We start from the raw sequence: 27,303 nt of genomic DNA, 5'->3' as shown, positions 1-27,303 counted from the left end.
AAAAAAACACTAATTATTAAACTGAAAGCTCCCTCAATCAAAATAATTCAGACACTTGAACATTTTGTTATTGAATAAGATTCTTAAAAACATAACTTATTATAAATACTAAAATAGGAGTTCAAATGTTAAAAGCAAGTTCTTATTCATTATCAAAAGATTGATTCCATCTGAAGCCTGAACCAACAATAAGTTCAAAAGTAACATCTTTCAAATAGATAAAAGAAAATTATACCAAATATGGTTTGGTGTCATTTTCCAATATTTTCCCTCGCCCCATGCCGCATTCCTCTGCAAAAATCTCTTAAAGGAAACCACATGCGACAGTCCCCCATATAATTATGGTAGGTGGTATTAAAACCCCACAGCAGTCAAAACTAAAACAACAGCTCGAAGTTGACGGCGAGAACAAGTCGCTGGAGGCTCCGTCCGCTTCCACCTCGGCTCCTGACAAACAACAAGCATGCCCTGGCTTCTTCCGGCTTCCACAAGCAACTCTATTTACCAGCTCGGGACACAGATTACAGCTTGAACCCAGGACAGGAGGGGTGGGGTGATATGGGGGGGGGGCAGCCTTATCTACACGGTGAGTCAACAGACTGCAGAGCACTCTGAACATGCAGACGTTAGAACCTTCCGAACAGATGCTGCAACAAATTCGACCTTTGTTTGACACCCAGATGTTGTATCGCAGAAGACTCCCTTCTGGATACGCCTCAAGAGATGCACGCACATTTAAGAGAAGACACTGGCGAACTGTTGACCAGGACAGCGCGAGTCCTGCTTCCAACAGCAGTGGGTTCGGAAAATCAAGACGTCTCTATGCAAAATATTCAATGAAGCGCACTTTGGCAACAATTTGCGGCTGAAGAAAATGCTTAACAACAGCTGCAACTCCGACGCAGAGCAGCGATAGCTTGAAAAATGTATCGTGGCGAGTTTTAGTTTGCATACTCCTGTATGCAAACTAAAACTGGCTGTGCTCGAGTGTAGGGATATCAAACCACAATTTTCTTTATCCACCCTTCAGGCCCGCAGGGTAACACAGCGTGTGATCCTCAAGACGGATATTTGGCGCAGATGAGACTTGCATACCTGCAGGCTAGCAAGGACATGCTCCGACTTTCTCTGGATCAAAATGAACCAAAGGTTTGAGTCCAATAATACAGAGAGGGAGCGAATGAAGAAACAAAGACAGGTTGAGCGTTGTGCTCAGTGAGTCACTGAGACACCAACACAACAGAGGCTGTAAAAACAGCTTCCTGTACCCACTCCTTCAATGACAGCACCTTGACTCGGTGCATGGGTGAAATACGCCTCTGAGGGATAAAAAGATGGGACTTAGGAGCCCTTCTGTGGAGCGTTACAAAGTATCACAACTTCATTTGGGCTCCATCAGCCAACCGATGCTAGCGACTTTGTCTTTGACAGGCGACCTTTGGAAAGCCGGAGAATGAGGCTGAATCGGCAACGGCCGACTGATTCAATAATGACATGTTTTCATACTGCTGACTGGCAGCATCTACCACAAAACGTGGTTACATGCAAGAACGGACGGAAATGTTGGATAACTGTCCATCTGACCAACAATAATGAGCCTTAGACAACAGAGAGGGAAGCACACCGCTCAGTGAGAAATCAAAGAGCTTCTTTACACAGCTGTAGGGAGACTTTCCACAGCCTCTCATCTGAGCCATTGGTCTGGCAAAGGTAAACCGGCCATTTTGTTCATCCCATAAAGAATAGTTATTACATTTACTGGTCGGCCCAGCTCTAGACAGCGGGTTAGAGAAGAAATTCACTCACTTTGTCTCAACGCTTACAGCAATTTCAGCCCGCGATGCCCCCTGTCAACAAGACGGTCAAATACAGGCTTCAGATCCAAGTATAGCCGGCGGCTTGTCCAGGGGACAGAAGCATGGCACGTTTCCTCCAAAGCGCCAGTCTTTATTTATGTTCTACATAAAATGCACTCAAAAACACACGGGCAACATGGAAATCCGCTCGTTAGAGAACACGTGCACACGTCGCTGGCGGCAAGGTGCACGAGGTAAATGTCACCAGCGTGGAATATGAATTGGCTGCCAGCGGCGGGATGTGTGTGTGTCTGTGTATCTCGCCATCTGCACATTCGCCAATTTATGCAGTAAATAAGCGGTACAAAAACAAGACACCTTTACAGGGATGGGTGCCGGCCAGATAAAAGCCAGACTCCAGCGGTGCATTCTTTTGAATTAAGGATTTGATTTAATGTTTTGACTGCTGCCTGTGTCAACGGCTCAGAATAGCAGTAAAATATATATATTTATTGGGGAATAGTAACCTAAACGGTTGTTTTTACACCACACTATGCTAAATGCAAAGCTTAACAATCAAGGCTCCAGGCAATACTTTTTATATATCAATCTGTGATCATCAGTGATGAGACAGGGCATGGCCCGTATTGAGCTACTACATGTCCAAGAAATACTGAAATACAGACAACGCCCTAAAACAAACTCTGCAGGATTGATGAGGTCAATCAATTAAGTCATTTTTTGACAATTAACTGCCTCAGTATTAAACAAAATGCACTATTAGGGAGTGTTAGAATTTCTCAAACAGGGAAACCTTGAGATATTGTATCGACTTTTGTGATGTCAATCAGACGCCTTTCTTTGACAGGTCCTGCGTGAGCTCCACAGCACCGTAGCATTCACGTCTGTTTTCACTGTGACTCATGCTCGTCTGGCTACATTTGTCTACACGCTAAAGATTAATTAAAAGATAAGGCCCTTTAATGTGTATTCTTTTGCATTCGCTGCGGTGATGAGAATCCCGAGCGTTACAGAGATCTTGATGGAGTACCAGTGTATTGTTGCAATGACAGTTACCTAACTGCCAAAGAGGCAGGTAAGCGGGCACAGGGTGTGTGTGTGTGTGTGTGTAGCAGGGTTATGGAGGAAGTGCTTTATGCATTTGACATGGACAGACTTTAAAGAGGGCATTTGCTTGGAGGAAATGACATGGAGCGATGCTGTTGACAAGCCCGAGGTGGCTGGTCTGGCATTAGGCCAACTCAACACATAAACACTTGATTCAATCTCAAAAATAATAAGTCACCACATTCACTGGAGACGTCCCCTCTTTGAGCAAAACCTGTAACGGACGGCTGCTCACTTAGAGTTGCACGATGGTACAGACGCTGCCATCTCTTCTAAACGGCTCAATTCTAAATTACTACTCTCTACTGAAACTCCATCCTGTGCCCCAACTGCTGGTTACGAGATGTGCTTGGCAGCTGGAGCGGCACGGTGCTCACAGACAACATAGCGTGAATATTATAACACAATAAATATACTAAATGAAAATGTAGAATCAGAATGAAAACACATTTAAGGGCTTTGGTGTGAAAAAAAGGACTTTGAAGGTCTTTGAAGCCTGTATATGGAAACCACGGTGTGCGTTCAGACAAAGAACGGCAGACTCCCTCCTGTTGTTTCTGTCCATCAACCAGGAAAGACGCCACTATTTCCCCAGACGGTCTTGCTTTGTGCTCTTTTCTCACCGTCAAAATAAATAAGGATGGACTACCCCCTGGAGAGCATCTGAAAAACCTCCAGAATGAAATATTTTGTTTTGGTTAGTGCCATAGGGTGCATTAAAGTGAGGTAACACTCAATTTAGTACTATGTTCTCACAAGTAGTGGGAGCAATCCCATTTATAGCACCAAAAAGAACCACAGAATTGTGATTCTGTACCACAATAAAACAAATCTACAAGAGGAGGAAGATGATTCAATGGCAACATTATTTATGCCAAATGATGATTTAAATGAGCGGCGATGCGGCACATAGGATACAAAATTATTCCTAAAATATTGGTTGATAGGAAACAGAAGAAGGAAAGGCCACAAGAAATGAAAGAATGGTTCTGAGGATTTGCCTTTAGTGGCACTGTGCGTTCGGGGAGGCATTTTTCACTTTGTCTGCAATCTTTGTGATTGAATGCGTGTTTTTCTTACCTTACAGACAGTTTCAACATCCCAGGGCAGGATAGTCTGTAGATCGATGAGCTCGCAGGACACTCCTAGTTTCTCTTGAGCCATATTGGCCACCTCCCTCATTACGTGGATCTACATGGAAGAAAAAAGCCATTTTATTGTATATTTGCAGTTCTTAATTCCTTGTTGTTTCTTTTTAGGAGATTCTTTTGGTTCTTTTGTTTATTTTCTTACTAACAAATTTATTATTGGCCTTTATGTATTTTGTACGATCAATGTTAATATTCTTAAATTATTACAAAATGAAAATATACAAAAGAAAAATCAATGAGCTAATGCGCCTTTGCAGTTCTGCAAGAGTTTCATGGCTGCTACAACATGAACAGTCCAACATTTACTGCACAAAAATGTGTTTCAGTTCTAATGAGCACTAAAATATCTAGTGTTATTAATTACCTGCAGATGCTGCATAGCTGGGATATTTATTATAACCCAAGGCTAGCTGTTGAAAAATCCCCAAAACGCAAATAGGCAATTATGAAGTTGTAACTGACATGCAGAAATGCTGCAAAATTGCTCCAAATGTCAACGTTAACGTATTTGGCAACAACCTTAGACATAAACACATTAAGACTTTGGGCTAATATATAGATCGGAGCCAGATAAACAGAAAGTTGAAAATGGCCTATAATCAATATGTGCACGTTATTCCCATGAATTCATCATTTGTTGAAAAAAAAGAACTTGAGTTCAGGGAGTGTATTTACTGCCATGCATTACTGTAGCTTCTAAATAACAATCACTGTGATAAATCTCAATCATTGCAACGAGTGGCAAAAGTCCAAAAGAGAAAAATTACAGCCACTGGCCTCAAGATAACACAACATCGGTATTAGTTTAGTTCAGATTTATGAACCCGTAGTGCTGCCATCACATCATATCCAGCTGCTGAAAGGAATCTTTCTTAGAAATCTTTAATGGAGGAACTGTTACAAATACGGGGAACACAGATCTTTGAGTTATTTTCCTTCCTCTGATGCGCGCAGGCCTGGCGGGCGAAGGGAGCAACGAGGTGATAGGAGAGGAGAGCTATTTAAAAAAAGGAGAGCCGTGCTTTCTGCCACTTCACTGGATCTTCCCCCCCCCCCCCTCAACAATAACACTGGCTTTGATGGAAAACATCTCCTTCAATGTCCTGCCACCCCCCTGCCGTGTGGCCGGTACATGGTGGCCTGGATAAGCCTGTTAAAGTGGCCATGTTCTATCAGAGTCGGGGACGACACCTGGTGAGTTGCAGGAAGCTTGATGCGGAGCGGCAGAGAATAAAAGGCTCCTGGATGAAAGGGCGACAATGGAAAGTGTGCGGCCGACGCGGAAAGAAAGACGACAAACAGCCTTGTGATGTGGAGATGTCTGAGCCGATACAGCCACGGGCTGACGGCTGAGCCCCCTCGCTGGGACAGAAGGGGCTCGTGATGGACTTAAAGTTAATCCACCGCTCGCCTCTGTGGCTTTAAATGGCATTTAGTTGCGACGAGACTGGCCTCCGTCTTTCCTGTGGCCATGGGGAGAGATCCACAGATAGACGACAATGCAATACTTTCAGTGGGGGGGGGGGAAAAGAACGCCTACCTGTGTCCCCCAGGCAACCAGAGTGACATCACTTCCTTCCTGAAGGATCTCGGCCTGCGAGAGAGGGATGGTGTAGGACTCCACGGGAACCTGCTCCACTGAAGAAACACACACACACAACCAAATGACATGCAAGTTCACATGCAAAACCAACCGAGGTTGAAACTGAAAACTACGCACCCTCTGGTTCTTATCAAATATTCAAATGCCTGGTGATGGACTAGATGACAAACTGGTGAGTTGAAATAACGTCAAAGAACACATTTCCTACTATACAACACTATATCTGGCCCATTACAAATGCCTTTTCTTACCAAAACCTCATCTCTCCCCAGGGACAGAGTGTACTTTTATCAGCACAATCTAGTGCACGACTGAATGACAAGTCCTGCCAGCTACGAGCGGCTAAACCCGATTCATCCCGACAACAGAACTTCGGTGCAATGGGGTGTCAATCAGAAAAGCGGCCACATAGATGGGGCGTCGCTCCAACGAGGGAGGGGGACCTCTCTTTGATCCAAAGTCCAAGACAAATTGCATGCAAGTATACGGTTTCAATAATAGTTAACGATGTCTTGGAAAACCGAAGCCTGGTCATGGAAAACATTACCATGCAAAAACGTATCATGAACTCAAACTGCCATCGCTTCGGAGCATGCAGCCCATCAGCGCACAACAACATATCATCACTGAAAGTGATGTTTTAACCATCTACGAATCTCCCACATCATTTTGGCTTTGGAAAAACATACAGAGCATGGGCCCTAAAAAGGACTGTAGCATTCCTACATGTCAACGCATGAAATCAAATTAACAATTAAGCAGCGTACATTGTACTCCGGGGAGACACTGGGGTTCGAGGACTTTCTGGAAACCTTGAATGACTCCAGAAGCCGTAAAAGGAAAGAAAAATTTGCAGATGCAAAAAAACGATATTAAAACAACATCAAGGGCTTGAGTGAATCACACGCAAGTCCGGATCTAAGCTTGCAGACCAAACAGAAAATAGGCCATCGGGGTGGAATAATGGCATTTAGCTTTAGAATAGAGACAGAAGAAATTGAATTATGACAACTAGGTCACGGTTAAATAAGTGGAACCTTGGGCGCTGCAAAACAGTGTGGCCTTGATGAGACAAATGTGTGCTTTTTATCCACTCCTGCAAGAGGAGAGAGAGAAACCGCTGTAACTAAGAGCATGACTTCATGAACGAGGTAAAGATCATTAGATGCATGTGGACCTGGCACAAGAGGCCCTTTAGGAAATATCAAAGTAACTCCTGAAACACCCCCACGCCCCCCCCCCCCCCCCCCCCAAACACACACAAGATTCATCATGCTGCTTTCAGAACAAGAATCTTTCAAATACAAAACATATCCAGAAACAAGAAAACTGATGACCACATGTTGAGTGATATGTTCAGTCTACGCTGCAATAAATAAACTGGCAATCAACAAGTCTCATTACTCGTGTACCATCTCTTCACTTCCCGAGAGGCTAATAAAGGCAGATCCAAATCCATTGAGCAGAAATGGGAACAAAACGTCAGCCAAGATCTTGGCTTCCTCGTTGAAGCACGTCGGACTCCGGCATCATTCTGGTCTCATGTGATCGTACCCAATGACATGCTCCGACGCAGCGCTGCACATTATCACACATGCACCAATCAAACCTCAGCTCATTCGTTTTCCACTTCTCTGAATCATACACAGCTTCAGCAGATTAGTCAGCCTGTTACTCAACTGCAGCTGCCAGGTATTAATTACATCAAGCATCTGGCTTTATTCCAACGAACTCACAGCAATCGGTATTTGTTTGCAACATTTGGGGGGCTTGCTAGTAGTAGTCTATACATCACCAAGCGTCTTAAGCAAAACCAAATACACTCACCGGCCACTTTATTAGGTACACCTGTCCAACTGCTCGTTAACACTTAATTTCTAAGCAGCCAATCACATGGCGGCAACTCAGTGCATTTAGGCATGTAGACATTGTCCAGACAATCTCCTGCAGTTCAAACCGAGCATCAGTATGGGGAAGAAAGGTGATTTGAGTGACTTTGAACGTGGCATGATTGTTGGTGCCAGAAGGGCTGGTCTGAGTATTTCAGAAACTGCTAATCTACTGGGATTTTCACGCACAACCATCTCTAGGGTTTACAGAGAATGGTCCGAAAAAGAAAAAACATCCAGTGAGCGGCAGTTCTGTGGGCGGAAATGCCTTGTTGATGCCAGAGGTCAGAGGAGAATGGCCAGACTGGTTCGAGCTGATAGAAGGGCAACAGTGACTCAAATAACCACCCGTTACAACCAAGGTGGGCATAAGAGCATCTCTGAACGCACAGTACGTCGAACTTTGAGGCAGATGGGCTACAGCAGCAGAAGACCACACCGGGTGCCACTCCTTTCAGCTAAGAACAGGAAACTGAGGCTACAATTTGCACAAGCTCATCGAAATTGGACAATAGAAGATTGGAAAAACGTTGCCTGGTCTGATGAGTCTCGATTTCTGCTGCGACATTCGGACGGTAGGGTCAGAATTTGGCGTCTACAACATGAAAGCATGGATCCATCCTGCCTTGTATCAACGGTTCAGGCTGGTGGTGGTGGTGTCATGGTGTGGGGAATATTTTCTTGGCACTCTTTGGGCCCCTTGGTACCAATTGAGCATCGTTGCAACGCCACAGCCTACCTGAGTATTGTTGCTGACCATGTCCATCCCTTTATGACCACAATGTACCCAACTTCTGATGGCTACTTTCAGCAGGATAATGCGCCATGTCATAAAGCTGGAATCATCTCAGACTGGTTTCTTGAACATGACAATGAGTTCGCTGTACTCAAATGGCCTCCACAATCACCAGATCTCAATCCAATAGAGCATCTTTGGGATGTGGTGGAACGGGAGATTCGCATCATGGATGTGCAGCCGACAAATCTGCGGCAACTGTGTGATGCCATCATGTCAATATGGACCAAACTCCCTGAGGAATGCTTCCAGCACCTTGTTGAATCTATGCCACGAAGAATTGAGGCAGTTCTGAAGGCAAAAGGGGGTCCAACCCGTTACTAGCATGGGGTACCTAATAAAGTGGCCGGTGAGTGTATATGCAGTTGGCTTTCAATGGGATTAGGTCTGATGCTTTTTGATTTAAAGAAAATCCCTTTGTGCCAAGGAGTGGTTTAAATATCTGGACTGCACTGTGACATGACAAATGTTGTTGACAATGATCACTAATCTAGTGCCATAACTGAAAGTCTTCTCTGGCTCTTGTGAAAGCGGGAGAACTAACCAGACTTTTGAAAACTGAGACTTTGCCTTTAAGCTGGTAGTTCCAATTTGTTCTGGTTCAGCCCCTCATTTCCAAATGAGGCCCAGACATCCCCTACGGCCTCCAACGATGCGATAATCATGCATACCAAACTAATAGCGGGTTGCCAAGACAGCGCTGTTTGCAACTACCGACAACTGTTACGAGTTCATCACCACTTCTGGGCAGCTTGTCGCAAGGCAGCCTGCCCGAAGCAAAGGCCTGCGGGCTCTGACGCGGCGCCAGGATCGGGCTGGGCACGGTCAACACTTCACAGCCCATTTGGGTCATCTGCTCCACACTCGGCGTCCTGCTGATGCTGCTGGCAGTGGTTGCAGTCGGACGCATCGATTGTTCTCTAGCCTCACACTACACAGGGGAGCATTTCAAGCGGGCCACAGAGGAACGGCGCCTTTCCAAGACAGCCGGGAGCGTGTCTCTGGTACAATACTTGAAGAGTTGCTTTCATGCTGTTCTTTATCGAGAAACTCAGGTTTTATAGATCTTCCGATTAAACCATCTAAGTATAGACGTCAAATTGCAACAGTGTAATTTGACCAAGAACTGCACCGAGCTCTGAAAGTATAAGTTCACATTCCCGTTTGCTTACCTGCAGCTCTGTACAGGATCTTGGGCTCAAAGAATATGCAGGGGTTCTGGTCCGCGATGCAGGAGAGGAGCAGTCCTTTCGCCTGCACCGGACTACGAGGTATTACGACCTGAAGAGCACATCAGATACCATGTTAAAACACTGCCATGCATGCAACAAGATAAGAATATTTAAACTTTAAGACCAAACTGCTTAATGCACGGAGTGGACTCGGGCTCAACCCTTCATATCAACGGGTGTCTCTCTGGCACTGTCCCTGTATCAGATGTTGAACCTCTTTAAATGGTATTTAGGTCAGAATCGGGCCAAAGCTTAATCAAGCCTGTGAAACCGGGTGGTGGGACAAACTCTAAGTGGGAGCAAACGGAGATGCTTGTTTGCACAAATATTAACATTTATCAGCCTGACATTTGCTGCCAGACAACATGTTTATTGCTCTCAGCGGTGGTTGCTCACAGCGGATGGACCGGAGCTGTAAACCACACAGTCATTCCCGCTCCGTGGCGCGCCAGACACTTTGATGACGGTTACATGAATGCTTTTTTTTTTTTTTTTTAGAAGGGTATTACAATCCTTGAGCAGCAAACTGTATCCTGCATCAAATTGTTCCGTCTGCGTGCATGAGAAATATTTTCCACCTTAGATTTTGCCCTCTCATAAGATCAAAGTTGCAGGCTCTCCCTTGACTACTACGAGCCTGAAGCCTGCACACGTGTTTAGTGTGGAGCATAAAGTTTAGATAACGCTGTATTTATCTTACTGGACAGTTACGTTCTACAGTTGCCACAACAATTTGCACAACCCCGTCGTCCCCATGGTGATCTGTTACTAAATGCAGTTGCTCTTCTCATTCGACTCCTTTTAGATTGTTACCTCGTACAGAAAGCGGAATCACCAAACCCCTGAGTTTGTTTATAGGAACTTTGTTGAGGTCGAGCAGAACACAGCTGTGCTTCCCTTACCAAGTGAAAACAGACACGGTTGTCTCTCGATAAGATTTGTTGAACCTGGAAGCTGCCTTCTGTGGATTAGATTTGTTGAACCTGGAAGCCGCTGCCGTTGGCAGAACATTCTTTAAAAGGTTTTTCATAATAGCATTGAAGCCACGGTGCTGCCCCCCGAAACACAGGAACTTTTATTTTTCTCATGGAGCAATAGCAACATTTATCGAGAGCACGTGATGTATCAGAAGATCAGGCTCCCTCTGAAATAATTGTATAAAAGTATGTGTAATAGTATCCAATTACTAATACAAACCGTTTTGGCTGCATTTGTTTGTAAATGATGAGGTTGCAAGAGAATCACTCAAAATATTAAATGACACTTCAGGCTATGCAACAAAGCAAATTAATCAAAAGGTCAGCTCTAGCCGAGTAGCATCAATACACCAGAGTTCAGGTGGCCTTTCTGCTACATTAGGCAGCTTGTAGTCAGACGCCGCGGTCCACGCCCAGATGTTCTCCTGGAATACTGTCTTTCCCGTTTACACAAAGAGAGTGGAAGAAGGGATCTGTAAAAATAAATCAAATCCACAAAGGAGTGACGAAGCCCCTGGCTGACCTTGATGCCGGGGCAGTGAGCGAAGAAGGCCTCGGGGCTCTGAGAGTGGTAAAGTGACCCGTGGCCGACGCACCCCCACGGCGCTCGGATGGTGAGGCTGCCGCAGTCGAACAAGTTGCCGGACCGGTAGCGGTACTTGGCAGCCTCGTTGACAATCTGGAGAAAGGGAGACCGATGTAATTCAGGTTAACACAACCGCACGTCGTGTTAGTTGACAGGAGGAGGAAAGAGTTACTGGTCCTCGTGGGACAGCTGTGTTGTAAAACATTAAATGGTTCTTTTAAGAGTATCAAGCGTTAATCAATCGCAGATCTGTTCAGCAAAAAGCTCCCTGGAAGATGGAGGGCTTTCTATTGTTTTAATGAATAAGACCACACACACACACACACACACACAAACCTTTAACATGGATGCACACCAAAGATATATTACATAATAATGTTCTTTACTGAGTAATCATTCTGCCGAGTTGGACCATGATGTTTAGCTCGTTTGTGTGTTCTCGTGCAGCAGGCAGGTAGAACGAGTTCAACTTAGCTCTACGTTCCTGAGGCATAGAAATATAAGTGGTAGAAGTCAATCTTTTACTCTGGCCTAAGGTTTAGTCGCTCAATGTATTTTAAAAGGAATTGTTTTGACACTCGGGTATGCCATCATCTAGTACCTACCTAAATGTATTTAACATACATTTATATTATAAAAACAAAGTAGATGGGTAACACTCATTACGGACACCAAATTTGTTCAGTGTTTTTACTCCACGTGTTTTTCCATTAGTGACTTGTTGCCAATGCAGTTGTCATCATGCTTTGCAGAATGCCAATGGGATGTACAAGCTCCTTTGAGCATGTTCTTTTTGGAAAAAGAAAGGTTTGAATGTGATGATTTTGATGTATAACCCTACATAGTGGTTCCAAGTTTGGAGTCTAAGAAGGATTTTGATGCACAAGGCAGGCTGTACGAGTGACATCAGCGTACTTTCCATCTTTCTATTCCAGCCCTTGGACAGAAAAAAAGAGAAAGCGCTTCTTCCTATAAGAATAAAAGTGTTTTTTTGCAACATATAACAATATCTGGGCGACTTCTCGTCTTTACAACATTCATAGTTTATCAGTTTGTGACACTGACCAAAGTAGGCGATTAAAAAACGTGGTTATTGAAACATAGTTTGCCACTCTCCAAGAGTACTTGCTCGGTCATCACTTTAAGTAAGGATCCTTACATTTTGAACTGCTGATATTGAAAGACATCACCTCGGGCTCTAAGGAATCATAACGGCACTTTCTACAGTTTGTTAGCACAGACATTTAATCAACAAAGCAAGCGATGAAGAAAAAGAAGAAAATGTACCTGGTCAAAGGCCGGGTAGATGTAGTCGGCAAACTGGATCTCGGCAATTGCCGTGGCACCAGCAACAGCCGCACCGATACCAAATCCCACAATCCCCTGCTCACAGAGGGGAGTGTTGAAGACTCGGTCCTTACCTGGGGGAAGAAGAGGAAAACGGTTGAAGTGAATGAAGCACTAGCAGTCGAAGGCAACTTGTGGCTTCTGGGTGAGGGAGGAAAAGTGCACGCACATACACACACATTAATTGAGAACACTATCCACAGTTGAAACAGGCCCACGCAGCACATTTGCTGACATTGCAAAGAACAACCTCTTAAAATGCCATGCAGCCCTAAAACAAATGGAGTGACCGATGATGACTCCTCGTCAGCTGTAGCTAAACATGATGCACACTCACAACATCCACAGTCCTCCACCCTGTAATCGAAAGAAGGGCCGCAGAAGTGGGACTCTAAATTTTGGTTGAGAGTTGTTATTTTTTGCTTGCATCTCATTTGCTAATCCAATCTTTTTCAGTTCTGCTGGGAAGATTTTGTCTTCGCAGTGCGACTCCCACTCACAAAACCCGATGAGCAACCCAAATTCTCAGAGGCATGAATAAAGCGATGAAACGGCTGTGCTCGGCCTCAAAAATACAGCCCTGTGTGTCACCAAAGCAATGATTATATATATATATATATATATATATTATATACACACACACACATATACATACACACACACACAATTTACCAGAAAGAGTCGTATATAAAAAGCAACAGACAGGAACAAACAGACATTTGCTCCAATACCTTGATTCCCTCCGTGTTGAATTGGATAAAGGCCTTTATGAATATAATATTCAAGCAACATTGAAACAAGAATCCTTAAAGAAAAATATATCCCATGCACTTAACCATCTTGGGCACTTGATCAGGATTCTAAAAATCATTATGCAATGCCACCTGAATGTAAAAAAGAAAAAAGGAGAAAACTTAAAAATGTATCCCAAATAAGTTTCTATGGAAACCGAATTAGAGAAAAACAGAACCACAGAATGTACTTGCCCAACGTTTGCACTGTTGGGTTGACGCTTGTTCACACTGGTCTAGAAAGATTTGAAAGTTGTAAATGTTAGGCTACACTTTATAGCCTGGGCGGTGTGCACACACGCACAGAATGTGCCTGGCATTAACCTCTGCTGTGGATAATGATGGTGAGTGGCAAAGGTGTGCACCGTCCCTTTCAGTCGCAAGAGGAAAATAAACAGATTTGCTCCAGTCACTGTGCGCAAAGATGAGATGGAAAATAATGATCCCTCTTTATAAAAAGGTCAACACTCCTGACGTCAATGAAAACAAAAGGCAGAGGCAGCTACCTTGTGGTGGTTCTGAAACTATGTTATTGAAGAGGAAAAAATAGACACAAAATAAACTGAAGATGAACTCAAAATAGGAGAAGTCAACCTGTTGACACGTGCACCTTGATAAACAATAAAAAGGAACAGAGCAGCACCCGGCCTGCAATGCTTGGTTGTTCCCAGATTTACTGGCTAAAAAAATAATTTGGGTCAAAATGGAATAGCTTTTTTTAATAAATCCGCAGGAAATTGGTTACCAACACTTTGGTTAAAGAGACATCAAGTCTACTCCGCAACAATCTTGAGAATTACCTGCTGCAGACGGAAAACACCTTGATGCTGTTGCCTTGACGTTTGGCTCCCAGAAGATTTACTTATCATTATCAGACTGTCAACTGCGGACTTCGTAATGGACCAGCAGCCACATTGAAAGACTACATCCGAGACGACCGCATCCGATACCACTCCAGCAATGTGACCCCAACTTCTCGTCACTTGAGCCCAATACGCCTCCTAGCTGGAACTTTTACATGATGCCCAAACAGGCTGTAGCCATTATTTATTGCTGCCCCCCCCCCTATCAATTAGTTTAGCTAAGACGTTGTTCGCTGGCAGTGGCAAAATTTGTACATCAAACCCATAACAGCATTTGAGTGTCCACGTGGATGAAGTAACGTTAGAGCTGGGAATGTAGCTCTGCAGTGTGTGTGTGTGTGTGTGTGTGAGAGCACTTTTGTCGTCGTGAATAAATGCAACTACTCATCGAGTCCTGTGAGGAGACCAAGAAAAGTTCTGTGTCTTGCTTGTCCGACACCTGATGATTAAAGTGTAGGGGGTTAGGGCCGATGTTAGGAACAACTTCACCTCAGGCGGCTTAAAGTGGGCCTGTGTTATCCTCCGTTTCGGGAGATGCCTCCACAGCTCTCAAAGGGGACCTTTATTTTTTATTTTTTTCACGGTTTCTGACGACAGCAGTTAATAGATAACAAAGAGCTACTATTTGTTTTGTACCGGGATAAGTCAATGCTTAATGTTTAAATGTTGGCAACAGCATTGTGTTTCCAATTGAATTTGTAAAACTCAGAAAGTGAGGAACATCTGGTGAAAATAAAAAAAGTTTTTAAAAGTTTTTTAAAAACTCATATATTGTCAGTACTTGGTCTGAAAAAAATGGTGTCAGTGCATCCCTATCCAGAACTAGAATGGAAGCGCCAGTTTCCTTTGAAGAGAAAAGCCTCAGCTACTAAAACCAGGAGGGCATATAAGCTACTAATGGAACGCAACTTCAAAGCAGATAAATCCATACATCTTTTCCACAGAAGGCATTCATGTCTGCTGTGGAAAATGCCTTTCAGCCAGACCTGATTTATCCGCAAAAAGCTAATGTGTGCTGCGACTGCTACCTGTGGAAACAAAGAAATCCATTGATTGTACGCAATTCAGAGCCAAATTACCCTTCAAAGACTCCAACCATATTCACACGGGACATATTAAAAGGAATAGCTTCCACAAAAGGAACCGGTGCAAGCAACTGACATTCTTTATCAGCTTGCTTGGCAGGCTGCTACAAAATGAGTGCAAAGAGATCCTTCTGGTCTTCTAGGTGAACACTGAACAGTAACATGACCTTGCAAGACAGGAAGTGGCCAGATTGTTCACAGTCCTCTGCTGCCACCTTGTGGACACGTGGTTCAATGCAGACAGAAGAGTAACATCTTACCGTATTTGTCTCTCAGACCCACTGTGCATCGGAACACTCCCCCAAAGGCAACATCCTCCCCAAAGATGACTGCAGGGAAACACAGACACACAACACAGACAGTCCAGATATGTCAAGTTCTCTTCTGCTGCATTTCAGAACAGAATAAATAAGTCCAACTTAAAATATTAAAAGTCCCAACATGAGATGGGAGATAAAGAAAATTAGGATTGTTCAAAGAAGTGATAGAGATACAAATCTACCGTTCCCATCTGTCAATTTAAAAACAATTTCAAAATACAGCGTGATGATAAACGAGGTCCAATGGAGGTTGACCCTTTACAGATGGCCAAATAATAAAAGCTATAAAATGTGTACCTGCTGTTGGGTCATTGGCCAGAGTGTGGTCCAAAGCGCTTGTAACCGACTGAAACAGGTTCATCTTCGTCGTGGGGCCTAAAAGTTTGTAAAAAAAAAAATTAATGAAACACAAAGAAAGACGCAACACAATCACCAATTCATTCTTATGCAATTCAGCTAAAAAGTAGACTGTTGAACAAACATTCGAGTGACATATCAGTTACTGCAGGAAAAGAAACCACATTGAGGACAAGTTGACAAACTGCCTGCAATCAAAGAATCCGTTTGTCATACAACGGGAACATTAGATCCTCCGTGCAGGTTGTTTTACTGGAACCAGTAACAATGGCTCTTTAGTGGGTGCCAACATCCTGGTTGACTGAAATGTAAGGAGAAACAATGAGACTGTCTCGGATTGGGAAACACCTTTTGACGTTCACATCGGCCATAGTTGGTCCGCATTACTGGGGGGCAGCGTGTGTCCTGGTTAGAGCTCACATTCGAGGTTATGAACAATCGGCAGAGGTTTGAGGTTTTTACGTTCATTAAGGGGAAAGCTACTCTGAGCTCACCTTAAACGTGTGTGACATCACGACTAGGTTGGAGACAGCCGTGGTCTAACGTGCAGGTTACACGGGTGAGACAATTAAAACGTAAAATACGCATCCGAAAGGACCTTACGTGTCAATGGTCGTAACGTTAACTTAGTACACATCTTGAAATAAAGAGCGGTCTACGAGAAACATTGGTCCTGCGGCGTGATGACGTGACAGCTGAACAACTGTCGCAATTACGACCCTTTCGTATCGACTGAAAAAGAAGATGCTGCCAGTGCTGCTGAATCACTTCACTTTCTAACAGTTAAAACGGTGTAAATGTGCTACACAAGTGTCTCCTGTGAATATAATTATTAACGTTAGCCGTCGGTAGCCTGCTAACCAGCCACTCACCGTACTGTGTCGGCTCGGGGTCAGCCTGGAAGGTAAAGTGAGCTGCATGTCTCCGTTGTGTCCGGGAGCTGGAGCCCGGTGACAACTTGAGCAGAGTGGCAGCAAAAGAGCTTTGAGGGACGGGGCCAACTCCAGAGATGTGAAGTTTGGAGTGGGCACCACGGATGAAGAACCGTGCAGCAGCCGCCATCGCTGTTGTTAGTTATCCAGGAAGGGCAAAGTGCGAAGATCGTCTAATCGTCAGAGATCACTCACTATTTCTATAGAGCTGTACCCTAAACCCTAACACTTTTTACACATGCAATGCAGGTTTTGCATCACTAGTCTAAAGTAAATTCCCAAATTATATTTTCAGCAACGAGTGAAAAAATGAATTATTATTTTCTACACTTTTCTATCCCGTCAAAAACTTTTGGGGGATTCGAGGAGAGAGAATGTTGGATGTGACATGTAGAGGAAACCCTGTAATACTTATTTGTGACTTTTTTTAAATCTTTGAATCAAATTTTTACGGGCTATTTAAGTATATGTTGAAACGTCCCTGTTGCGTGTAATTGGGTTATACATCTCTTTTATCTTGACGACAAAAAATCAACAAGACATTGAGCCGACCTTCGGCACTCTGTGATACTTTGGAATAGCGGCACAGTGAGACGTCTTGTTTCTCTTTCTCCGATTATGATTGGTCGAAAAGGGGGGCGGCGTGAGCGTCAGAGTGCACGTTTAGCAAATTACGTCACTGGTTAGCAGCAGTTTAGATTCAGCTTCACCACCATCTTTCACTCTAAATCTAAGATCTTTGCAAGGGTCACAATACACAAAACATATTTTAATAACAGGGTTTCCCTGGAAAGAAAATTAATGTTGAATGTTATATTTATACCATATAACATACCTTAACATACCTTAAAAACTCTGCTTAACATTCCAATACACAAATATTCTATAACATTTAGTGTAGCACTACATCTCTTCCACTAACGTATCCCCTTTCATAAAGTTTTATTCTTCATCTGTGTACTGAACTAACATTCAAGACAAAAAATTGAAGGATAAAAAAATAATTTTCAACAAAAAAATATACCTAAATTAAATCTGCGAGCAGCGTTGGACGGGTCCTCGCTACTCCTTGCACGTCGGCGCACTGGCCAGACGGGTTCAAATGCGGCGAGGAACCTTGTGGCCTTCGGAAGAAGCGTTCACAACACCAAGAATGCCGCTTTGCAAACTTTATCTTTGACATTATCATGGCCTCAGGCCTTTTATGTCAACATATAACCAGGAGCTTCTGATGTACCAGTCCAAAATAAAAGCCTCTCAAAATACCAAACATGAGCCAATTTCCTTCTAAATCTATCACCTGACTACATTTAGTCATTTTCAGAGTAGGCTTAAAAGGAAAAAATCAATACGGTCATGACCATTCCACTTCAGGTTGATAACAGATGGATAACCAGGACATTCTGACTTCTTGGGTCATGTATCATGTCTTCTCGAAATCTTTTAAAGGATGTTTTTTTTAATTGCTCCCTATGCACATAGTTTAATATTTCTTCTGGCAAAATGCAACTTTTAGAGGCCACGGTCTCAAGAGCACACTGTGTGGATTTGAAAAGAATCGGGTTCAATCCCTGGGAGGAGTTCGGTCTTTTACAACTCTTAAGAAATTATGAAAATATGCCAAAAAAGGCACATCTTTAATGATTAAATGCAGCGCCCCTTAATCTTCAAGAATTACGAAAAAATTAGGGTGTGTTCAGGGTTCCATGTTTACACATCCGGCAATTTGGAAGTTATAAATCTGGCCAGATAAAGGCACACCCCTTGCAAAGTTCATTAACCGTAATATCTTCTTAAAACCATAAAACAGGTTAGAAATGACCATATAGATGTTTAACGGGTGAGATGTTCATGCTATATGAGAAATATGGAGCATATCAGATAAAGTATGTTTTAGCAAACATACTTTATCTGCAATTTTTAGAGCCTAAGGTCTCAGGATCACACTGCACGATTTTGAAAAGAACCGTGTTAAATCTCTGTGAGGAGTTCAGTCTTTTACAACTTTATGAAATCCTGAAAATAAGCCAATAACAGGCCAAAAGGGCAGATTTTGAACCATTCATTACAGCGCCCCTATTCTTAAAAAATTAGGAAGAAATTAGGGTGTGTTCAGGGCTTCAATGTTTACACGTTATAATTTTGGTGAGGGCAGGCCAAGTCATTTGGAAGTTAAAAATCTGCCAGATTAAGCCGCACCCCTTGCAAAGTTAACTAGCCCATATCTCATCAAAGCAATGGGTTATCAGCACCATTCTGATATATCAAGGACACATTGAACAATGATGATCCACTGAAGGTTTCGTGGCAATCAAACTCAGCGTTTAGGAGAAATTGCCAATAAAGTGTTTTTCACAAAATTCAAAATGGCGGAAAATCTAGTTAGGTGCATTTGCCCATGATTGACTTTTTTGTAGAGCATGTCGAAGAGCACCTGTGTGCCAACTTCCAAGTTGATTGGACATCGGGGGCGGAAACTGGCCCAGTGTGGTCTTTTTTAAATTTCAAGAGCGCTATAGAGACATTTCTTAATACACAATTGTGAGACCTAATTATTATATTATTATTTTTAACAGTCCAGATATCCATGCCAAATTTAACAACTTTTTGAATATGATAAAGGCCCGCGGTTTTGTGAGAATAATAATATCATCTTTTATGGCAAAATATTTCAGAGCTGGATTCATCAGAAGCTCTGAGAGGATGGCATTATCCATTTTAATTCCATTGAGAAAAAAAAACATTTGAAAATTGCAAAAAAGATCCCCTTTTGCCTTTCCATAAGCAGTTGCACTACCTAACAGTTCTATAAAATGATAACCTCAAAATGATTTAACTGCACAGACGTCAAGGATAATATAAAAGTTGTAATGTAATCTTCAGTTTGTATTATTGTCACTAAATGCCTGTGGAAAGGATTTCAGAATACTACAAAAATCAAAACACTACAATTTACTTATTGACAATAACATTGAGTTTTTTAGAAAATAGCTTGTTAAACTCAACATTTCAGAACAAATTGACAAGTCCTATGGATACAGTTAATTTATTTGACTATGCTGTATGCTTACATTTATTATGTAATTGGAGTAAAATGAAGAAATATAATGCTTTTGTTTCAAAAGCCACAAACAATAGATTTGTAAGTTCTACACCTTACAGAAACTACTGTTACTCTACTGAAGTGGTTAAGAGGAGTTAAAACAAGAGAACGGGAATGATCTAAATAACAATCCAGGATAATTAGGTGGATGACTTTGCGCACTCTGCAACGTCCAACTTCCGGCCGCTGCTGCACATTCTGGCCAGATTCTGTAAAAAGCAGAAGTGCAGAGTTACTATTTAAGAAACTCCTGGATGGAGTCAAAGTCAAATGTTGTCAAATCTTACATTAGCAGCTCGGACGATGCTCTTTGGAGACTGGAGGGCCGCAAGGTCTGTTAGGATCCTCTGGAGATCACCGTTACTGCAACATTCTGAAAGGGGTGAGGAGAGTACAGGTGTGCATCACGTGGTGAACAGCAAAGCTAGCTTCCAAGTACAGGGTTTGATGTGCGTGTGTGTACCTGGTCCAGGTGTTGTTTGGTTCTTCAGCTGCAAGTATGGATGCTCCAGCAGCTCAGCAATAGAGATTCGCTCTCGTGGGTTTCGTACCAAGCACCTCTGCAACAACCAGACAAAACAACGGATTAGTAGTTCACACCACTTCATAAGTAGCCACATTTTAAATGGATATGGACGTCAATATCGGAGTTAAATCTGTATCATGCACCAATGTATGTTCAACCCTGTATTTTGACAGTTTGAAACACTCACTATAACATAAAATTAAGAGTTAAAATACTAACAGACATTTATAGACCAAGTAATATTTAAGCTTTTCTACCAGCAGGAGTGCTTCCATCATGGCAAAATCATTCTACACCAATACAGTTTAGTCGTGGTCTCAGACCTTCAACACATCCAGCAAATCCTTCTCGCTGATGTCAGGGAATTCCATTGCATGAGAAGGGTCAATGATGGCGTGCAGCTTGGCAATCTGATTGGTGATGCTTTGGAACGGAGTTTTTCCATAAGTCATGCAGTACAGGATGCACCCAAGGGACCACACGTCACCTTTGGGACTGATCTTTGGGAGAAACAAAAAGAAACCACCTTCACAAACAGCCCTGCAATCAGAAATGATAGCTCTGCATGTTTATTCCACTCGGCGAGCTCGGTACCTTTGAGCGGCCTTTCCCTGCCTGGGATGAGGTGTCTTTGATGGCTTCGGGGGGCATATAGTTCAAGGTTCCAACCTGTGTTTGAAAAAACAGCCATGGGTTACATGAGCTCTCCACCCCAGGGATTAATCTGATACAGCCTACTCATGTTTACAGGACCATTTGTTTCTTACATACAAACACCTGGTTTGGTTGTTGCAGGTTCATGAGAGGGGGGCGTGTTCTGCATGTCTGCTGGATGCGTGCGTACAGTGCGTCGCACTAACACACTTCCATTTAGCAATGGTGAAGTGCAGATCAATGCATCTCAAGCATTTACTGTGGGGTTTTACATTGCATTTACATTGTCATCCTTCGGCGCATAGATATGAAATTGTACCTGTGAATCCTTCATGATGCTCGTGACATCTGGCTGGATTCGGTTGGCAATGCCAAAGTCAATCAACTTCAGCGAAGCGTTCACGATGACAAAATTAGCGGGCTTCAAGTCACTGTGGACAATCCCTGCACAAGAACACACGGAGGACAGTCAGGTTTGTTTTGAAATGAAGTCCATCTGAGCAGACAACCCTGAGACTGAGGGAGCCAGTGAGAGGGATGAAGAGCCGGACCGTGTTTGTGGATGGTGTCGACGGCCTCCAGCATGTTCTTCCAGTAAAACTTCCTTTCCAGCGGATTGACGGTCTTGCGGTTTCGCAGCCAGGTGTTCAGATCCAAGTTACCGCACTCCATCAGCATGTAGATGTAGCTGTTGGTTATTTCACTGCAAACACATCCGTTATGGTTATTCAACCGAATATATTTCTTCTTCATTCCGTATACAATAAATACTTAAAATCAGAAGGGGACGCAACGATCGCTTTAAAAGCCAATGTGCTTACTAGTCATAGAGCTTGATAATTTGATCGCTGTACTGCTGCAAGCGGTTCAGATGCACAATCTCATTTTTGTAGCTTTCTACTGTCTGAGTGTCAGCCTCCTCGAGGTCGACGTATTTCACAGCGAACAGCTGCTTTTTGTGATCGAGGACTTGGTAGACCTGAAACAGAGAACACAACGCTCGCCGATTACAAAAAGCCACGCCTATGATCGCTGGAATAGAATAAGAGTTTCCAATGTTTTTACCTTGCTAGAACCGCCACGTCCAATCATCTTAAGTATGAAGAACTGCTTTCCCTTGATGGTAATAGTTTCATTTGACATCGCAGAGAAGGACGACTGGAATTGAATTCAAACAAAAAATGATTTCAGTTTAATTTAACTGTTGTAACTGTAACAAAAACGTGGGTGGATGGGAACAATATGATTAACTACATGTGTACGTTGGCCCTCGTTTTATTGGTATGTTTATATGTAGACAGTAAAAAAGCATCGCTGATTGCCAAGTTATGGCAGCCTCATAACAATGAAAAAACAACATGTGTACAGTACAGTAGTATGTGATTTAGTTTCCGAGAGAAGAGCAGAGCAGAAGCGGGGGGAGACCATGACGTACCTGTGGAGTTTGGAAGCCCGGTGCTTGGTTGAGCGGTGTGCACGGCTGCGGAGCAGGTGCAGCTCTGTGCGCTGCTACCGCAGAGGAGGGCGCCTCGGGGCCTCTCTTTACAACAGGAGTAATAAAGCTTCGGGGGAAGGAAGAGATGGCGTTATTGCTCACAATGGTTTCATTGTAGAAGAAAATAGATAAACCCAATGAAGTGCACTGACTACAGTCAAGATAATACCTGCTAGCACAGGGGTTCCTGTAGCTGTTGGGAGTCTGACACAGCGACTGTGGGTTCATTCTTGAAGGAAGATGGAGGGATGGAGTAGGGAGGGACTCCAGCATAAAGGGAACGGGTCTGGGCTCAGGAGGTGTAGTTTGCTTATCCTAGGAGGAAACAGATTTAGAACCATTGGATCAGCACGAGGGTCTATACATCAATCCATATTATAACAGAAAATATACCGACAAATAAGTGGAAAGGTAGTCCACAAATCGGAAATTAAGAAAGCAGCTTATGAAACATTAAACTACTAACTGACAAATGTCCTCAGACCTGTGGGGAAACGTGCCGGTTGGTGACAGCTGGCATCTTCCACTCGGATGCAGCTTTAGGCTGCTCAGTTGGCCGGCTCACGGGGACACGAGTAGGGAGCTGAAGCTCCTGGTTTCTCCCACAGGTAGAAGCACTCACTGCAGCAACTGTTTGCCAATCTAAAAGAAAAGACCATTTCAGTGACAGACCATCTCCACCTCAGTGCTTCAACAACTCTCCTCGGTTAATCTCTACCTGTGGGAGGCTCCTCCTCCCTGGTGACCACAAGCTGTTTCTCTCCAGCTTTCAGGTTACGTAAGGCCATCTCCAGCAGCTCTGTGGGCCTGGCGTTTAATGCCTTGGCTTTGTGCAGAATGGAAGTTGCTTTGGTAACATTACCTTAAAAGGATAGAAAAACAAAACAAAAAAACATTTGCAATTTATTTATGTTTAATCAGTAAAATAAACAGTCAGCCTCTCTAAGTAAGAGCATGTAAGACACATCTGTACAATAATGTCAGTTGACGTTCTTCATCTGAATGTGCCCAAAGTAACCCTGCATGAATAATATACTGTATTGATCGGTCAGATGATATTTATAGAAACTAAAATACAATAAAATGTTACCTTGAGAAACCTCGAACTGTGCGTGTGCTATGTGGACAAAGGCGAAGCCTTTGCAGTTGGATCTCGCAACTATAAAGTGGTCCTGGGCTTCATCTGGATCCTCAATCCTGCAAAAGGAAAAAAATAAATGTTCAAATACTTTCTGGAGACGGTTAGAGTATGTACTGATTTTATCTTTGAGAGCAAAAACAGTCACCCATGCTTTTACACATGATACATGACAGTGGTAACATTAAATTAACATCATACAGGAGCACCAGTTTATTAAATTTCTATAATGGCAACACCACAGCCCGTTTGGACTGGGAAATAATGCAATGATATTGTTGGGCTTACCTCCATTGAATTGCAGTACAGTGTGACAAATTCCCCATAAAAGGTTTACAACAAAAGGTTTTCCAAAATCTCAAACAGTCCACTGCACACATTGATGGAGATAATGCTGTGAAACTTACCCCCTGAGTTCTGCATATCGGACCAGTATTCTGGCATAGCTGGCATTTTTGCTGAACTGCCTTATCGGCAGCCTGGAGAAGATTTTAGAATAACAGTCCATGAGCTTATTCAGCAGGTTGATGTCTGTGTCGGGGCAGCCTCTTTTCTCCAGGATCATCAGATACGTCCAACACGACTCGGGGGAATTTGTATTGACGACCTGGTCGAAGATGAACGTCAAATCTGCAAGGGGAGAAACGGAATGTCCTCAAAACCGCCAAAACCCTAAATGCACAGGGTTCCCAGGGCCCTAAAAGTTGTAATGGCAACACAACAGGTAGTGTTGTACCCTCCATTCTCGGGGCGTCCCTTGCACTGTGTGTGTTGAGGAGCGTGGTGGAGTCCACGGCGGCCTGCTCCTCCCAATGCTGTGGACTGACAGCTGGTGGCTGAGAACACAGCAATACAACAGAACCATGTTACACTTGTTTGTTTAACTCAAAGTTATGACAATTCTGACATATCTCGAATTTCCGTGGCTCCCCATTTCTACTCACTCGATGATACAATTGATCTACATCAACATCTTTTTTCTTTGTAGAGGACAGTCCAAACGAGGGGTTTGCGTTACAACCAGATGTCTGCCTGAGAAAATTTAAACAAATTAAGCATCAACAACCCATGAAAGTACGCCTTTGATACATTTCATAATCTATATTTTGCTCCATCCACGTGTTTGTCCAAGACTTCTATACAATTATTTTATTATTATTTTTCTTACAAGATGAGTCGACCACTGATGGCTATTTGAAAGAATGTAAATAGAGTAATATGTATTGAAGGTGAAGACACTCCCACTCCCCGCCTCCACCCATTGCCCTGAGACCAGTTCCCCCCCAAATAAAGCTGTATACCTCGGGGGAAACACTGAAAACATCTCATGCAGCATTACTTATGACAAAATAAAAAACAATTTGCAAATAAATGTTTATATGAAGAATTACCTGGACAAGTGTGTGTGGATTGATGAATCATTTCTATTTGAGCACTTCTCGTTAATGTCATCATCCTCCTTTTCTGGGATGGGTAAAGGTACAATAGGAACTCTCCCCGGCTGCAATGCAAAAGGACAGAATGCCACCTCAAAACTTCAAAGGTAAAAAAGTAAAAGAATCACAAAGAAATAGCAGGTGTAAAAACAAATAGGATGGACTGCAACACTCACCATGCCAACTACTCTCTTGCAGTGAGATTCAGATCTCCAACCAGATAGTTGTTCATCTGATGATCTACCGAGGGGCTCTGGCCTGCAGAACAGAATTCAAAAGATATTTTCTAGACCGAACTATGGTATTAAAAAATGGAAAGGGGCATTTTATTCTTACCCTGAACCAAAAATACTGGAGAGATGCAAGTCGCCGGTGCCGTCTGATGTTCTGCATACTTTTTGGAACACAGAGCGCTTTTTGACTGAACTGTGCGTATTACTGTTCGACAACTCTGTCAAGAAGAACCCACGATAAAATGAGAAAAAAAAGAAATTAGACAATGAGATGTTAATATATATTAAATAATATTGCACTTCAACAGTATTCCGAATTCTTCAGAATTAAAAAAGGACTCACGAAGTACATTTTCCTTATCCTCCGAAAATAAGAAATGGCTTTTCCCCGACTGCATGCTTTGCAAGGCAGCCTCAAGCAGCTCCTTTGGTTTGGCGCCCAGTTCAATGGCATTCTGCACTATGTGAATGCCCCTCTTTGTGTTGCCTGGTCAGATGACATAGCAGACACTGCAATACCCCAAAAAACATCATGAAAATGTGCTCCTATGTACAAGACCAACAAACAAGCCTACCTTGAGAATGTTCAAACTGTGCATGTGCGATGTGAACAAATGCAAAGTTCTGGCTGTGAGATCTTGCCAAGTTGAAGTTGGCTTCCGCCTCATTGACATCTTGAATTCTAATCAAAAACAGGGAAAAATGACTTATTGACAATTGTGATTTAATTATTATTATTCATTCTTTAATATGTGCATAATCTGGTCTACTCAATCTACCAATGAATACTGAATTAAAAGCAGAAGGACTAAGGTATTTTGTAATGAAGTAATAACATGGTTACTCACGCTTTCAGCTCTGCAAATCTGACCAACAACCTGGCATAGCTTTCGTTGTGAGAGTGTTTTCCCAGTGGCATGTTGGAGAACACTCTGGTATACAAGTCGATAAGTCTGGTGAGGTGGTTATGATTTAAGTGAGGATCCCCTTTCTTCTCCAGGTCCACCAAATATGAGAGGCACGATTCGGGCGAGTTGGAGTCGATAACATGGTTAATTGTATCCGTGTCATCTGTAATAAACGCAGAGGTAGTGTTATTACTTCTAAAAAAATGTAACGATGGATATTGACCGTGTCACGGTGGCGGGAGTACTCAATACCTTCATCGAAATACTTTTTAATTTTATTGATCTTTTGATAAAGCATGGCCAGCTGCTGCTTCCTGTCGGTATGCTCCTCTTCTTCCATCTGAAATGAATTAGCAGATAATTAATATAACTTTCTCCTACATGACAAATCGGTAAAACTGTTAGAACCTTAAACGTTATCAGCCAGGAGGTTGATTGAGTAACGTCAAGAGAAGTATAAAAGAAATAAACTGCACGTTATCACAATGATGTGAAGCTTTGACGACGGTTATTTTATATTCACGTATTAACGTTCACTAACTTTCTTGAAAAAAAAATGCCATTTATGATAGCTGCGAAGCGAGAGGGTTCCACTCACACATTCAAGATATATTATGAGACAAAGTTCTACATAGCGTAATAGTATTTACTGTCTGAATAAACGTTAGCTCGGTCAGCTAACTAGCTAGCTAGCTACATGTCAACGCTTTTGTCAACCATTAGCGTGTTCGTAGGTAGCGACTTTGCTCCGCCACGGGCCACACAAAGTCAATAAGTATACACAAACATGCATTGAAACGTGTGCATTCACATTAAAGCAATATTACTCTAAAATATCTCACCTTGTTTATTATATCATTAATCCCGTTGCGCGTAATGGAGCACGAAAAATGAACCCCGTCAACTGAAAGTTTTCAAATATGCCACTTCCGCCCCAGTCGTGTGTTGATTGGATAG

The 27,303-nt window shown here is 42.9% G+C and overlaps 2 protein-coding genes across 3 annotated transcripts in view; both read right to left on the bottom strand.

Moving 5' to 3' along the window:
* Nucleotides 1-17,021, bottom strand: part of bckdhb (branched chain keto acid dehydrogenase E1 subunit beta) — a 31,364-nt gene extending 14,343 nt beyond the window's left edge. Inside the window, exons 1-8 of one of the 2 annotated variants that reach the window (XM_062565497.1) lie at nt 16,794-17,021; nt 15,862-15,939; nt 15,505-15,573; nt 12,446-12,579; nt 11,096-11,251; nt 9,536-9,644; nt 5,616-5,713; nt 4,005-4,115 (exon numbers count right to left, since the gene is read on the bottom strand). In XM_062565497.1, coding sequence (XP_062421481.1) covers nt 4,005-4,115; nt 5,616-5,713; nt 9,536-9,644; nt 11,096-11,251; nt 12,446-12,579; nt 15,505-15,573; nt 15,862-15,939; nt 16,794-16,983 — 945 coding nt within the window. In that variant the 5' untranslated portion in view covers nt 16,984-17,021. The remainder of the gene's footprint in view (nt 1-4,004; nt 4,116-5,615; nt 5,714-9,535; nt 9,645-11,095; nt 11,252-12,445; nt 12,580-15,504; nt 15,574-15,861; nt 15,940-16,793) is intronic. The other variant, XM_037454133.2, reaches the window with a different exon arrangement.
* Nucleotides 17,022-19,555: 2,534 nt separating this feature from the next.
* On the bottom strand, nt 19,556-27,293 carry ttk (ttk protein kinase). Its single transcript, XM_037455124.2, has 25 exons — nt 27,189-27,293; nt 26,599-26,686; nt 26,287-26,509; nt 26,014-26,120; nt 25,782-25,925; nt 25,542-25,656; nt 25,382-25,463; nt 25,161-25,270; nt 24,714-24,801; nt 24,506-24,605; nt 24,177-24,399; nt 23,722-23,828; nt 23,350-23,493; nt 23,116-23,273; nt 22,801-22,946; nt 22,572-22,698; nt 22,202-22,294; nt 21,958-22,115; nt 21,688-21,839; nt 21,456-21,580; nt 21,077-21,151; nt 20,806-20,982; nt 20,420-20,516; nt 20,244-20,329; nt 19,556-20,165 (listed from the first exon to the last, which is right to left on the bottom strand). The coding sequence occupies exons 2-25, from the start codon at nt 26,684-26,686 to the stop codon at nt 20,097-20,099; spliced, it is 2,994 nt and encodes a 997-aa protein (XP_037311021.2). The 5' UTR covers nt 27,189-27,293; the 3' UTR covers nt 19,556-20,096.
* Nucleotides 27,294-27,303: the final 10 nt, after the last annotated feature.

Source organism: Pungitius pungitius, chromosome 11 (assembly GCF_949316345.1).
Source record: "Pungitius pungitius chromosome 11, fPunPun2.1, whole genome shotgun sequence".
Taxonomy (NCBI): Eukaryota; Metazoa; Chordata; class Actinopteri; order Perciformes; family Gasterosteidae; genus Pungitius; species Pungitius pungitius.
The sequence above is the reverse complement of the archived record's forward strand: the minus strand, read 5'-3'. Positions and strand labels throughout refer to the sequence as shown.

Coding starts and splice junctions, on each gene's coding strand:
- ttk (XM_037455124.2), bottom strand. CDS start 26,686: ATGGAAGAAGAGGAGCATACCGACAGGAAGCAGCAGCTGGCCATGCTT. Junction 26,121..26,286: donor AGATTTGCAGAGCTGAAAGC/GTGAGTAACCAT, acceptor GTTTTTGATTAG/AATTCAAGATGTCAATGAGG. Junction 22,116..22,201: donor GACGTGGCGGTTCTAGCAAG/GTAAAAACATTG, acceptor TCTCTGTTTCAG/GTCTACCAAGTCCTCGATCA.